This window comes from Carcharodon carcharias, chromosome 4 (assembly GCF_017639515.1).
Source record: "Carcharodon carcharias isolate sCarCar2 chromosome 4, sCarCar2.pri, whole genome shotgun sequence".
Lineage (NCBI taxonomy): Eukaryota > Metazoa > Chordata > Chondrichthyes > Lamniformes > Lamnidae > Carcharodon > Carcharodon carcharias.
This window is the reverse complement of record NC_054470.1, coordinates 22,388,769-22,402,708: the sequence shown is the minus strand read 5'-3', so window position 1 is coordinate 22,402,708 and position 13,940 is coordinate 22,388,769. Positions and strand designations below refer to the sequence as shown.

The 13,940-nt window shown below is 43.7% G+C and overlaps 1 protein-coding gene across 1 annotated transcript in view; it reads left to right on the top strand.

Annotated features, from left to right (window-relative positions):
• LOC121276720 (transient receptor potential cation channel subfamily M member 6-like) overlaps positions 1-13,940 on the top strand; it is a 195,206-nt gene that overhangs the window by 42,163 nt on the left and 139,103 nt on the right. Inside the window, exons 7-9 of the mRNA XM_041185268.1 lie at positions 493-617; positions 7,717-7,888; positions 8,462-8,636. Coding sequence (XP_041041202.1) covers positions 493-617; positions 7,717-7,888; positions 8,462-8,636 — 472 coding nt within the window. The remainder of the gene's footprint in view (positions 1-492; positions 618-7,716; positions 7,889-8,461; positions 8,637-13,940) is intronic.

Here is a 13,940-nt window from a genome sequence, read left to right as displayed (position 1 = left end):
CTGAATGGAATTAAACAAAAAAACTTAACTAGTTCATTCATTTAATAAGTAATAGTAAGATACAGATTTTTAGCTCTGAGGTTGACACAACCATGCCTCCCTAGCATAAAGAACAAAAATAAAACTTTAATACTCACTAATCCATCATCTATCTGCTGTCTTGTTGTGTCTCTTTTGGATTTTTTTTTGTTAGTTTTAAAGCTCCCAGGTCTCAGGCTTGGCTTTATCTCCTGCCACTCCTCCTGCTTTCCTGCGGGACACCTTTGACCATGTTTTAGGTCATTTGTCCCAATGTCTCCTATGTGGCTGAGTGCCAACTTTTTGTAATGCTCCAATGCAGCACTGCTGGTAATTTGTTTAACATTAAAAGTTCTATATAAATGCAACTTGTTGTGTGGCCAAACATTTTCATTAGATTTAACAACAACTGTGTTCCTTTACTCTCTCTAGTTATGGGATAATTAACATCAAATGTTGTGTTTTTTAAATTAGGAACTTCCAGACATGTTGGGGATGCGGTAAGAGATCATACTTCCCCGTATTTACGAAAGATCTGCATAATAGGAATTACACCCTGGGGAGTCATAGAAAACCATCGAGATTTGATTGGACAAGATGTAAGTGACCTGTGTCTGATTGATCAACCCATTCTATCTGATAATCAAGTAGTGTTTGTTTTTTTTATTCATTCATGGGATGTGGGCATTGCTGGCAAGGCCAGCATTTATTGCCTATCCGTCATTGCCCTTGAGAAGGTGGTGGTGAGCCGCCACCTTGAGCAGTTGCAGTCTGTGTGGTGTAGGTACACCCATACTGCTGTTTGAAAGGGAGTTCCAAGATTTTGACCCAGTGACAGTGAAGGAAAGGCAATATAGTTCCAAGTCAGGATGGTGTGTGGCTTGGAGGGGAACTTGCAAGTGATGGTGATCCCATGCAACTGCTGCCCTAGTTTTCTCGGTATTAGGGGTCATGGGTTGGAAAGTGCTGCTGAAGGAAATTTGGTGAGTTGCTGAAGTGTATCTTGTAAGTGGTACACTCAGCTGCCACTGTGCATTGACAGTGGAGGGAGTGAATTTTTAAGATGGTAGATGGGCTGCTTTGTCCTGGATGGTGTTGAGCTTCTTGAGTGTTGTTGCAGCTGCACTCATCCAAACAATTGGAGACTATTCCATCACACTCCTGACTTGTGCCTTGTAGATGCTGGAGAGGCTTTGGGGAGTCAGGAGGTGAGTTACTCCCTGCAGAATTCCCAACCTATGACCTGTTCTTTACGTGACTCGTCCAGTTCAGTTTCTGGTCAATGGTAATTCACAAGATGTTGATAGTTGGGGAATTAAACGATAATAATGCCATTGAATGTCAAGGGGAGATGGTTGGATTCTCTCTTGTTAGAGATGGTCATTGTTACTTATTAGTCCAAGCCCGAAAATCTTTTGTGACATAATTCCATTTACCTGTAATTAATATATCTGATATGTTTGTACTGACTGCCTCCAAAAATATGGACCTAAAAATGCATATATATAAAAGTAGAACACTAGAGTGTGTGCTTTTTCAACTAATGCAACTGATACAGTAAATTTCACTGTAATCTAGGCAGTCTATAGAGGACCACCTGTCCAGTTTCCACTTTGGGTGCAATTGGTTATCTGGGTAGAAAGTCTGCCCGAAATTGCACTGGATTTCAGGAGTGTTTTTTTTTCTCAAGTTTCTCCCTAAATGTACTTGCATATCACCGATCTTAAAATCCATCATGAACTTGTGCAATCAGGCAGTGTTTTAGGAAGAAATTTTCAAATTAAAATTTTTGCTAAAAGAGACTTTTTGATATGATTAAAAACATTGGCCAGAATTCCGTTTTTGAAACTAAGTGTGCTGTCAGGGGGGTTCTGCGGCGCATTTCCTGCCGGTTGGAATGGCGGAAAATCGTGCCTGATTTAGTGCTTGGAAGCTCATTAATAATGCACAGGCACGTTTCTCTCTGAATCACCTGGCGGGTCAGGAGCTGATTCGTCTGCCCCAGTGTTACCTGGTGGTGTCAGAGGTCTGGACGCCATATTTAAACCCCAGCTGGCATAGACATCTCTCTCTCTCCAGTCCACCTGTTTCCAGGAGACATGTCGAGATGCCTGGCCACCACAAGAAGGCGGCAGCAAACCACAAGAAGAAGGTTGCACCCCGCTTCTGCTCTGACGCCTTCAAGGCATTGATACAAGGGGTGTATGAGCATAGGGATGTGCTTTATCCCAGGGATGACTGCATAAAGGGTGATGAGCATCAGCTGGGCACTCAGCATACTCTACGGGTGTCCAGCCACTCAGAATCCCCTCTGCTTGTGACCCCATCCACTCCAGCTGCTCAGACTGAGGAGGGTGCATATGCCCCTGAGTAGGAGACGCTTATCAGGCTGGAGCCCTCCAGGCCTCGGGCCACCAGAGGTCATCACAGACATCAGGGAGTAGCAGTCAGCAGACTGCCTCCACCTCTGCTGCATATGTTGGGGCTACACCCAGGCTTAGTGGTAGGGTTAGGAAAGTTAAGAAATATTGATATCACTTTTGGGTCACGGGTGTGCAGCCACTGTATAAATCTTGTATTTTGATTAATACATTTGATGTTTATGTGAATCGCTTGGTCAACAGAAGGCATTGTGATGATGTATATTTGAATCCTCTTATTTCGAGGTTTAGCCATCCTCAATGATAGTCTCCCTTTGTGGAATTCACAATCATACCTCACTGAAGGTAGTGTCTGCACCCTAGTGTGATGTCATGGAGATGTGCTAAAATCTTTACTGAAAGTGTGTGATAAAAGTACTTGGGACCCTTTGTCTTCACAAAATACTATTGTGTGAGGGCAGCTCAGTAGCCTTGAGGCATTGGCGGCAGCTGTCTCTCCTCAGTGGTAGTGCCAAAGGAGGATGATATCCCCAACCATGTCCTCATCTCACTGGCGGCTGTAGTTTCCCGTTGATGTGGCGATGGCTGCATCAAGTTCTTTGATGTAGTGTTCTCACTTTCACTGTGTCAACTTTCACTGTGTCAACAACAAAGTGTCAACTTTGCAGAGTGAGCGCATACAGTGTGCACCACTGACCATCTTAGAGATCATGGTCTGCTGAATCAGGAGGCTCAAATGTGCAAGTCTGAATGCTGAACTTGCTCTCAATATGACTGGTTGGACATCCCTTTTAAAGCAGTGGAATGGCCTTTAGGGCCAGGAGAAATGTATCCCATAGCCTTCACTTTACTCCCCCTGGAATCTGGTGGTAATTAAAATGGCACAGGCACATCTTCCATGTTCTGCTTCCTCATGGCATCATCCTGTGGAAGCTGACCCTCATCACCCTCTTGAGGTTCCTGGGCTTTCTACTCTTCATCCTCTGAGGAGCACTCCTCGATTTCACCCTCTGGCAAGGAGTCACCACTTTGCAGTGCCAGGTTGTGAAGGGCGCAACACACAGCGATGATACAGGAAACCCTATCTGGGGTGTACTGCAGTGTGTCACCTGAGTGGTCCAACAATCGGAAGCACATCTTAAGAATGCCAATGATCTGCTCGCTTAGGGACCGTGTGGAGCTATGAGCTGCGTTGTACCTCTTCTCCGAAGGCTGACGTACGGGTGTCATGAGCCATCGTTTGAATGGGTATCACTTATTCCCAAGCAGCCAACCCTGAAGATGTTCAGTCCCTTCAAATATGTGAGGCACCTGGGAGTGACTCAGAATGTATGAGTCATGGCAACTCCCTGGGTACCTGCCACAAATCTGTATGATGTGCTTCTGATAATTGCACACCAGTTGAACATTGATAGAATGATGGCCTTTATAGTTGTTAAACATTAGGGGTTGTTGCCCTGGAGCCCTTAAGGCCACATTCGTATAGTTTATTGCACCCTGTACTCTTGGGAAGCCTGAGATAGCTGCAAAGCCATTGAATCTCACAGCCTGCTATCTTCATTGACAGCAAACCTCACATAGTGATGTGCCTTCCTGTAGGGGGCATCTGTGACCTCCTTGATGCATCTCTGTGTTATGGACTGCAAGATGCCTCACAGATCCCTTGTGGATCTCTGGAAGAACCTGCAGGCAATGAAATTGAATATGGCGGCCACCTTCAAACCTGCTGGCAGGGGATGGCCTCCCATTCCAGGGGCCGTTAGGTCTTCATGAAGCATGTGGCAGATGTGATCTACCAGAGCTCAGGACAAATGCAGACGTGCGCGGCATTGTCTCTCCTCTGTAAGTAGGTGAGTCTTCTTCGATAGACCCTAGGTATAGCGGGTCTTGTCCGTGGTCTGGATCTATCCCCCTGAACCTCATTTTCTTACTGTCGCTCCCCTGCACCCTGGACCTCAGGTGGGGCCTCCTTTTGAAGCTGTTCTCGGCATTGCCTCTCCCTTCTTCTCCTCCGCCATTGAATTAGAACCCTCAAGAAGGCATAATTGAGTCTTAGATCCATATTGTTTTTTATCCTTCTCTCTGAAATGACAGATTGAATAGATTAATGAATAATGGGTGAACATAGTGAAGTTCACAATCTGAACAAATAACAATTGCAATGGTCTGTAGTGGCTTCTGCGCTACTAGCCCTATCGCTGATGTAGCCTTGTAACTGAGGTGCTAACAGACACATCAAGGTGACCAAGATGCCATCCCTGAGACTGAACATCTGAATCTCACAGTGCTTGTAGAAGGTTTGAATGACTTGAGTGACCTAACCTAGCCCAGTGCTCCAATCTCAGATCTGGCATACTAATTAGCAAGAAGTTGCCCATGATTAATGACTGGATGCCCTTTAGCCCATTAGGAATGCCAATTCTGGAAAGCACAAGACAGTCCTTCATTGGTGGGATGCCAATTTATGCTACACTCGTGCCTCCTTAATGGTTGCCTACATTCCCAAATTTCACATTCCTGGGTGTTAATGAAGAAATGCAGCTACTGATGTTAAGCCAGTGACTCCTACATTTCCCTGTTACACTGCTGAAAAAGGCATGGGTTCCAATGGCTCATTTCTCAAGGAGGTTTTCCTCCTTGCTCTCAGCTCAGAGTCCCGTTTAATCTTGTGGTATCAGCATGTTACAGGGCACCCCCAGAAAGGGCCTCTTTGTCCATCAGTATGCTCCTCCCACACTGCCTCAGACCTCTCCAATTCAGATTTTCTTCTACTTCGATTCCAAACTGTGCCTTTGCTTTGACAGTGCGAAATGGTGGTTCTGAGCTATTACTTCGAGACCAACTTTGACACTCCCTCTCTTACTGTCCATGCCCCAGAAGTTCACCTGGAACCTCACGATGTGCAGGTAGAGCTCTGTCCTGTTATTCTCCAGCCTTCCCCAGTAATACTGGATCTTATTGTTGTTGTGGTCAACATTCCAATTCTCCCCCCGAGCCCATCACTGTTGATGTGCCCATGTCCCATGTGCATCTCATTGCTCCCCACCTAGAGGTTGTGTGCTCGGTCAGATACAGAGGAGACCACACTCCATGAAAGCTTCACATTCCCACCTCCACCCCCTGTAATGTTTTCCCTAAATACAGGTTGCGGATGCCTCCCATAACCATTACCATCCCATCTGCAGCCCAATACAGAAACAGACAAGTCCATGGACACTGACTGAAAATGCCCTGCACACCAAGCTATGCATTATTCCAATTGAGCACAAGGATCTTGCTCCTCCCTGGAGTGGGAGTGCAACGTGCATGCCATGAATAGCCCTGTAGCATGGCCTGCCGCACCCCATGACTGTCTGAACTTTCTGACTCTTGTCTGTGAGATCCACAGAGCCCCACAACTGTTTTTACTCTCTCACTCCGACCTGCTGGCCCCAGACCAAGGACTTTGACTTTGAATGAGTACCCCATTTCCCTCATGCCTGCAGACCACAGTGTCTCCCTTCCCAACCCCCATCCCCTTATGAGTATCCATGTGGACCATCCCTCTTGTGCTGCACTAACAACCCACCTTTCTTATCCCAGAGTCCACGCGCGTCCCCTCTCTTTCATACATATGCTATCCCATTCAACCCCTTTTTTTTTCAGTGTTTCAGTTTCCCATGTTGGGTTGCAGCTTCCCACTCAGTTTCCCCTCTGTCTGCCATCGTTCCCCCTCCTTCTCTGTCCCCTTGCAAGCCTTCCCCTGTGTGCCGTCCCTTCCCCCAATCCCTACCAAAGCTTTCCTGCCCCTTTGTCTCCCCCCACCCCCATGAGCTTGTTATCCTTCCCTCCACCTCCCCGGTCGAAATGCTCACCTCTGAATGTTCAGCCTTGTCTGAGTACTGCTGCGCAGTGGCCTTCTTCTGATTACAAAGGTAGCCACCTGGAGCAGACTCCCAGCAGTGTGGCGTCCCACTGGCATCGCAATGAGACCAGTGCAGCGCTGTGGCAGGTAAGCTATGTATGTTGTGCTCACCTCAAAGTCACGAGCAAAGTGAGGTCCGACCAGTGCATGCCACCCTTTTAGAAACGAGACTCAGCTGCAAAATGTGTATCACAAAAATAAGAATTTTTAATTAGAGGAAGAGAAATTTGTTTGCGTAGCGTTGCTTCTAGCGGCATTATGCAGACTTACCTCAATTCTCTGGATCAGGCATTACGCGGTGCACTGCAACATGCTTGGCTCACCTGACATTCTTCAATGATGTCAAATGAAGAAATGCAGCACGAGCAACACAGGTAGTGACTCGTATGAGGCAGACTGTTCCAGTGAATCAAGGTAAATGCAGCACTACACAATTGAATTTTTTTCTCCCAGGGTGTCTAGTCCACCATTTTAATTGTTTTTACATATGATTTAAAAAGGCAGAACCATTTGCTAATTACTGTGTGTAGTAGTCAGTTTCTTAATAAGTCAAAAAAAATCAAAAAATCTTTTCAAAAGGTGCCTATTATGTAATTAACTTAATTTTAAGAGCCTTCTTGAAGGCCTGCAAACTGATGCAATTAGTGGAAACTCGCCATGATGATTAGTTTGAGGGATTGTGGCCAGTATTATAGGCAGGCCTGCTCCTAGCACAATGTTCTTTAAAGTAGTACAAAGATTGCAGAAACCTGATTTACACTGGATGTAATTTGCATTTAAAATTCCACAATTTTGCGCTGGCTTGGCTGATTGTAGGCAAGCTGCGCTAAAAATAACAATGCCATCTCGCAGAAACCCCAGCCTGTACCTGCAGTATATATCTGCAGTTTCTGTGAAATGTTTTGCACCCAGCTAGTATAGGTATTGTGGAACCATCTGCGCTATGTAGACTCACTCTATTACAAGTTCACACTGACAGCAGTGAAATGATTATTGTGCAAGGGTTGATTTCTAAACCTGAACATTAGTCTTATAAGTGCCCCAGCATCTACCACACTGTATTTTAAGCTTTTGGTTTTGTGAACTGGCAGCTTCACAGACAGCTCTACACTAATTTTGAAAGCTCCCCATGAACATTGGGATGCTAGTGAGAGAAGTTCTCTGCATCTATTTAAACTACTTGCAGCATAGCATTGTTTAATGGTGCGTTCTCTAATTTAATGTTTTGTCAACTAACAGTCAGGTTATCTCTTTATGACAACTTCATAGATATATCAATATAATTCAGCAGCATTGATATGTGTTTAAAAATATTATCTCCGTTTTACAGGTATTTTGGACTGTTTATAGGCTGTAAAATACTGACGTTTTTATAATGTTTTTAAGCAGCTTATGTATATTGTATTTCCTTAGGTAGTATGTCCCTATCAGACACTTGGCAATCCCTTGAGCAAGCTGACCAGTTTAAATAGCAAGCATTCGCACTTCATTCTAGTAGATGATGGGACTGTTGGCAAATATGGGAATGAAATGAAGCTGAGAAGGAAGCTGGAAAAATACATTGCACTTCAGAAAATCCATACTCGTAAGTACAGGCAGACAACCACTGTGCTAGTGTTTTTGGTGAAGGTGATCCCCCGCTTCTCCAGCTGCATGAATAGCACTTGCAGCTAAGGACCTATTTCTTGACCTTTGACCCTGAGGAACATCCAATTTCTGGGTGTAAAGGCAAGACAAGCCCGTTTTGCCAGGCCCCTGCTTACGTTGCCCCAAGATTTTGCAGGCTTTCCTGAGGCAGTGTGGGGGCAGTAGAGAATGGGTGGGTTGTGGCAAACATTCCTGGCCTCACAACTTCATTTTCCCACGGCAACGATCACTGAGGCTACTGCTGCAAGGATTTGCCGTGAAACATGGCAGTAACATAAATGAGTTGAGATGGAGTGTGGCTAGCCTCCTGCACCATTTACATTGTAGAGTTCATTAAGCATTTGCTGCAAGGGTGTCTTATGACACTATGGGCTGCCTCCAGACCTACTCTGACAAGAGTGTCTGCCGAGGTTCCAAAGGTATACAATATTTAAGTCAATGTTTTCTTTCAATGCTAATAGCCTTGTAAGATGTCTTAATGCTATTAAGGTTTTCCTTTTTCCCAATATAGGGATGGGCCAAGGTGTACCTGTAGTGGGATTGGTGATTGAAGGTGGACCCAATGTTATCCTGACGGTATGGGAATATGTAAGGGATGTTCCCCCTGTGCCTGTCGTTGTGTGTGAGGGAACAGGCAGGGCTGCTGATCTCCTGTCTTTTACTCATAAACACACTGCAGATGGTGGGTATGTTCCTTGTTCATATGTTCTTTTATATATTTACATACAGTAAGCTGCAGGATATATGGGGTTTGTATTACAACAACATTGTTGTTTATGCTCTTAATGATTAATATTAGGGCCACTGATTTGCAGTGATTGAATAGGTTAAATCCATTTTTATTAAAATGGTATTCTGAAAATGGTATTCAATAAAATGGTATTGAATTCCATGTGACAGTTCGTTACACCATGAAAATAGTAAGTGGCCTTTATTTTCTATGTAGATATGCTATTTAACATATATGCATTTAATTTTTTGTAATGTTAGTTTTAAAGTTGAGAATGCACAGAAAATTTCCATGCAAGATGTATTAGTTATATATCTGGGATGGGATTTTTGCTTATCTTCCTGTTGCGGTGCTTGAATTATGTGAGTGTTTGTGTTTGTGTGCCTGTGTGTGTAGGGGTGGGGGTGTGAAATGGGGCCAGAAGACACCTTAAGGAAAGGCAAATATCTAGTACAACCTTGGTAATTAGGATGACAGCATGGCTGAAGAAACATGTGTAAAACTTCAGGGTTCTGGACCTGTACCTCCACATTAATAGAAATATCAAACAGGAAGGATTGGCTGTATGGGGTCGGGGTCAAGGATTGATATCCACTTCGAGAAAAGGTTGGCTGTGACAATGATGTGATACCTCCTTGAACCCCAGGACTCCTTTGCAGTGCAGAGTAGGTCTGGAGGCAGCCCATAGTGTCATAAGACACCCTTGCAGCAAATGCTTAATGAACTCTACAATGTAAATGGTGCAGGAGGCTAGCCACACTCCATCTCAACTCATTTATGTTACTGCCATGTTTCACGGCAAATCCTTGCAGCAGTAGCCTCAGTTCAGCCAAGGTAAGTTGCTGCTGCCTCAATCCTTCATTACAGACTCTTTCTATGTGTTGCACTCCTTCATTTAGTACCCTCATGATGTCGCAGGAATCAACGATGAAGATTGAATCTGACAGTGGGGATTGAGATGCCACACTGATCAGCACCTGGCTCTTGGGTCTTTGGATTCAGATCTCTGAAATTTTTCTCTGAAATGAACATGACAATCATTTAGAAGCACTGAGGACCTTCTTGGAGGATTTAGACTTCAACATGAAAGTAAATAATTAAAGTAGGGTGCAACACATAAAGGTTCTTGGAGAGCAACCAAGTACAAAAATCAATCCACTAATTTAGGTTATAAATAGTTAATATGGGTTTTCCTTTTCGAAAATAAATATTACATATGGAGGCTGAGGAGGGTTTGGCAACCAGAGAGAGCCAACAGCTTTTGAAAATAATATTTAAACTTAAAAAATTAAGATGATTAATTTACCTGAGCTAATTAAAAAATGTGAAATGTGTCAAAGAAAGATATAGCAGGGCAAGTTGTCTCTGCATTGCCATGTGACCAGTAATCCAAAAGCAAAATACTGTGAATGTTGGAAACATTCTGCAGGTCTGGCAGCATCTCTACGAACAGAGAAACAGAGCATTTCCAGCATTTTCTGTTTTCATGCCTAGTGACCAGAGCTTGGAACTACGGTATCATGGACTGTCATATTAAGGGGAAAATCCCATTAAAATCTTGTGCAGGTTTCAGCAGATAAGCAATTGACATTGAAAACTTCAAGGGTCCAATTGATATAAGGCTTTTCAATGGGAATATGACAGGGTATAGTGATTTTAATAATGTATAGATGTGGAAAATTATAGAATCCTACAGCACAGAATGAGGCCATTTGACCCATCTTTCCTTTGGAGGTTCTTTGAAAGGACAGTCCAGTTAGTACCACTAACTCTGTTCTTTCCCCATAATTATATTTTCCTTTTCAGGGATATGTAATTAAGACTCACTGGGGATAGTGCACTGCAATATCAAGCCCCACTGCACCCCAGGCAGCAACAACTGTAGAAAAGTTTGATCAACCCACCTAACTGTTTAATTTAGATTAACAGAATATGAGCATCAGGTTTGTAAACTTAATAAGTAAATAACTGCTTCAGGGACCAATTCATATGCACTCAAAATGGCTTTCTTCACCACATCATAATCCCTAGAAATCCCCTCTGACAGTGAAGCATAAATTTCCTGTGGTCAGTTTGCTATGCATGGGCAATGTCCAGTTCATCTGTTTAGCTATCTTCTCAAATGAAATAGAGAATGCTTCAACATCCCTTTCCTCAAATTTTGGAAGAGCTTGCACAAAGATAAACATCTTCCCACTGGGCTCCGATCTGGAAATAAGCCCTGCCACATTTTAAAAAATTCATTCACGGGATCTGAGCTTCGCTGGCTGGGACAGCATTTATTGCCTATCCCTAATTGCCCTTGAGAAGGTGGTGGTGAGCTGCCTTCTTGAACTGCTGCAGCCTATGTGGTGTAGGTACACCCACAGTGCTGTTGGGAAGGTGTTCCAGAATTTTGACCCAGAGACAGTGAAGGAGCGGAGATATATTTTCAAGTCAGGATGGTGAGTGACTTGGAGGGGAACTTCCATCTGTCTGCTGCCCTTGTCCTTTTGGATGGTAGTGGTTGTAAGTTTGAAAGGTGCTGTCTAAGAAGGCTTGGTGAAATTCCTGTAGCGCATCTTGTAGTTGGTACACACTGCTGCTACTGTACATCAATGGTGGAGGGGGTCATCTACTGTTGTCTCTTTTTTAACTGCCAGCATTTTAAGCTGGAACTCTCTGTCTTTCTCTTTTTCTTTTTCCGTTCTTTCCTGGTCAAGTTTATGTTTCTCCATTTCTAATCTCACCATTTCCAACTCCCTTTCTCTCTCTTTCCTTTTCTTTTTCTTTATCTTCCCTTTCTGCCTGTTCCCTTTGGAATGCCCTTTCTCTTCCTTTTTCTTTTTCATCTGCTTCAAGTTCCATTTTTTTTATTTGCTACTGAATTTGAGCCCATTCCAATGAACCACCCCTTGGAGAACTTGATCTCTCAAGTATTCCTTCTAATTTCAAATGCTGTGCATCTCTTTGAATATCTCTGTCTTCCCAGCTTTGGCAGGCAACCCTACTCTTAATTTGCTTGCCAATTCGACTAACCTGGCTTTTGGGATACCTTGTAAAATCGCCAGGGATATCTCTTCCACTTGCAGGAAAGCTTTAGCAGTTTCCAGTGCCATCTTATTATTGACAATACAAACCTGGTGCTTCCTTTTAGCTTTTATCACTTACTAAATCTACACCCAAATCGTTGTTGTCTTTTGTTCCAAAATATCCCAGACCTGAGCCCCCAGACTTTGTCACAGCTCACTAGGGATAGGGCGCTGCAATATCAAGCCCCAATGCCCCCCGAGCCGTGAAAAAATTTGATCCACGCAACTAACTGTTTAATTTAGGTTAACAGAATATGAGCACCAGGTTTGTAAACTTAATAAGTAAATAACTGTTTATTGAACAAATTGTGTTTAATCAGTGGCAAAAGAAAGAAATATGAACTGCTAATTTCTAACTCTATAAACTAAACTTTACCTCTTCTCAAATCCCCATACACACACATACGAGTTACATAAGACACACAACAACATGGGGCAGGTTTTTACACTCGGCATGCGGTCACGCGTCTGAGTGTAAAATGACGCGTGATGATGTCGACCGTGCATCCTGATGTCATCGCACACTCGCGTGATATTTCATTCAGCAGGCACATGCCGGAGTCAGCTGCACACCTGCCGATAATTAACAGGCCCGTAAGGCCATTAACAAGCTAATTAAATTCAAATTTACTCTGTTTGGCAGGCAGGTGAAAAGGCCAAGTGGCCTTTACATTGTTTAGGAAACCTCATCCACGAGCATGAAGCGGTTTCCTAAAGCGAATAAACAATAAATAAAAACTTTATGAGGGAGCATGTTTTATTAAGTTTTTACTGTCTTTATTAATTTTTTAAAAAAGCGTTTCAGTTTCCCCGAGGCAGCTCCGTGACTCAGGGAGATTGAAGTGCTCTTTCGCGCACATGAGTGAACTGTGTACTAGGCCCGTGTCTCCCTCCTCCCTCCAGCGCTCAGCACTGTCACTTGCGATCCACGCAGGGTGGGCCTTAATTGGCCCGCATGCGTGAAATCAAAGAGCGGAGCCGATTGTGGGCACCAACTGCCCCCACCCGCCCTTGCCAAGCACCTCTGCCAAGGGCAAAATCCTGCCCATGGATTTAAAAGGTGGGATAAAACAGTTCAATAGCACCAATTCTGGAGTACAGGATTTGATGGGTTGATTTTGATCGATGTCTTCCAAACTCCTTTCAGTTCTTTGTTGATGGCATGAAGTGGTCTTCCAGCACTTTCAGTCTTTATTTCATTGGTTGAGCACTTGTCTTTCAATGTCTCTAACAGTGATTTTCCCCTTTGCATCTTGACAGGGACTTTCAGAGAGAGAGCAGGTTATAGAGATATGAGGAGAAAAAGCCAGCTAGCTATTATTGTAGAATTACATACACAGCAGAGAAAGGTTTTAGGTCTTTTTCCTTTCAGGCTAGGAGCTATTCTGCTGCATTGCTCTCACACAAACCCTGGTCACCTGGCCGGGAGCCAATTAAAATGTTGTTGCTAGGCAGTCCCCCATTAGACCAGACTCCTCCTCGGCACCATCCTGTCTTTCATGGCACACTCTGTTCCAGGGCAGCAACATTGTATATATCGCTCACACTGTTCCAGTAGACATGTCCTTAAAACTGCAGCCATTGTAATTTTAATCCACAATCCAACAGAAATTTTAAAAAAATGTTCTTTACTGTATCAAATTCCCTTTTGAAAGATACTATTGCCTCTGTTTAGGTGTCAGCTGTGACTCAGTTGGTAGCACTCTCACGTCTGACTCAAAAAGTTCAGGGTTCAAGTCCCACTCTCGAACACAAAATCTAGGCTGCCACCGAGGGCGAGTGGATTGTCATAGGCGCAATCTGTTGGATGAGACATTAAATGAAGGCTCTGTCTGCCTTCTAATATATATGCAAAAAGGCAGTAATTTGAAGAAGAGTAGGGGAGTTATTCCTGCTGTCCTGACCAATTTTCAGCCCACAATATTTATCCCTCAAGCAACGTTACAATGTGCTTCCTACCCTACATTACAACAGTAACCCGACGTCAAAAAGTACTTTGTTGGCTATAAAGTGCTTTTCGACATCCTGAGGTCATGAAAGGCATTGCTGTTGTATATAAATGCAAGATTTTCTTCTTTTAACTATCACCCTTTCAGGCAGTGCATTCCAGATCACAGCGTCTCTCCTTTTTAAAGATAATGGAGGAACTTGCAGCACAGGAATTATTTTCATTGGAACTTGGAAGGAGA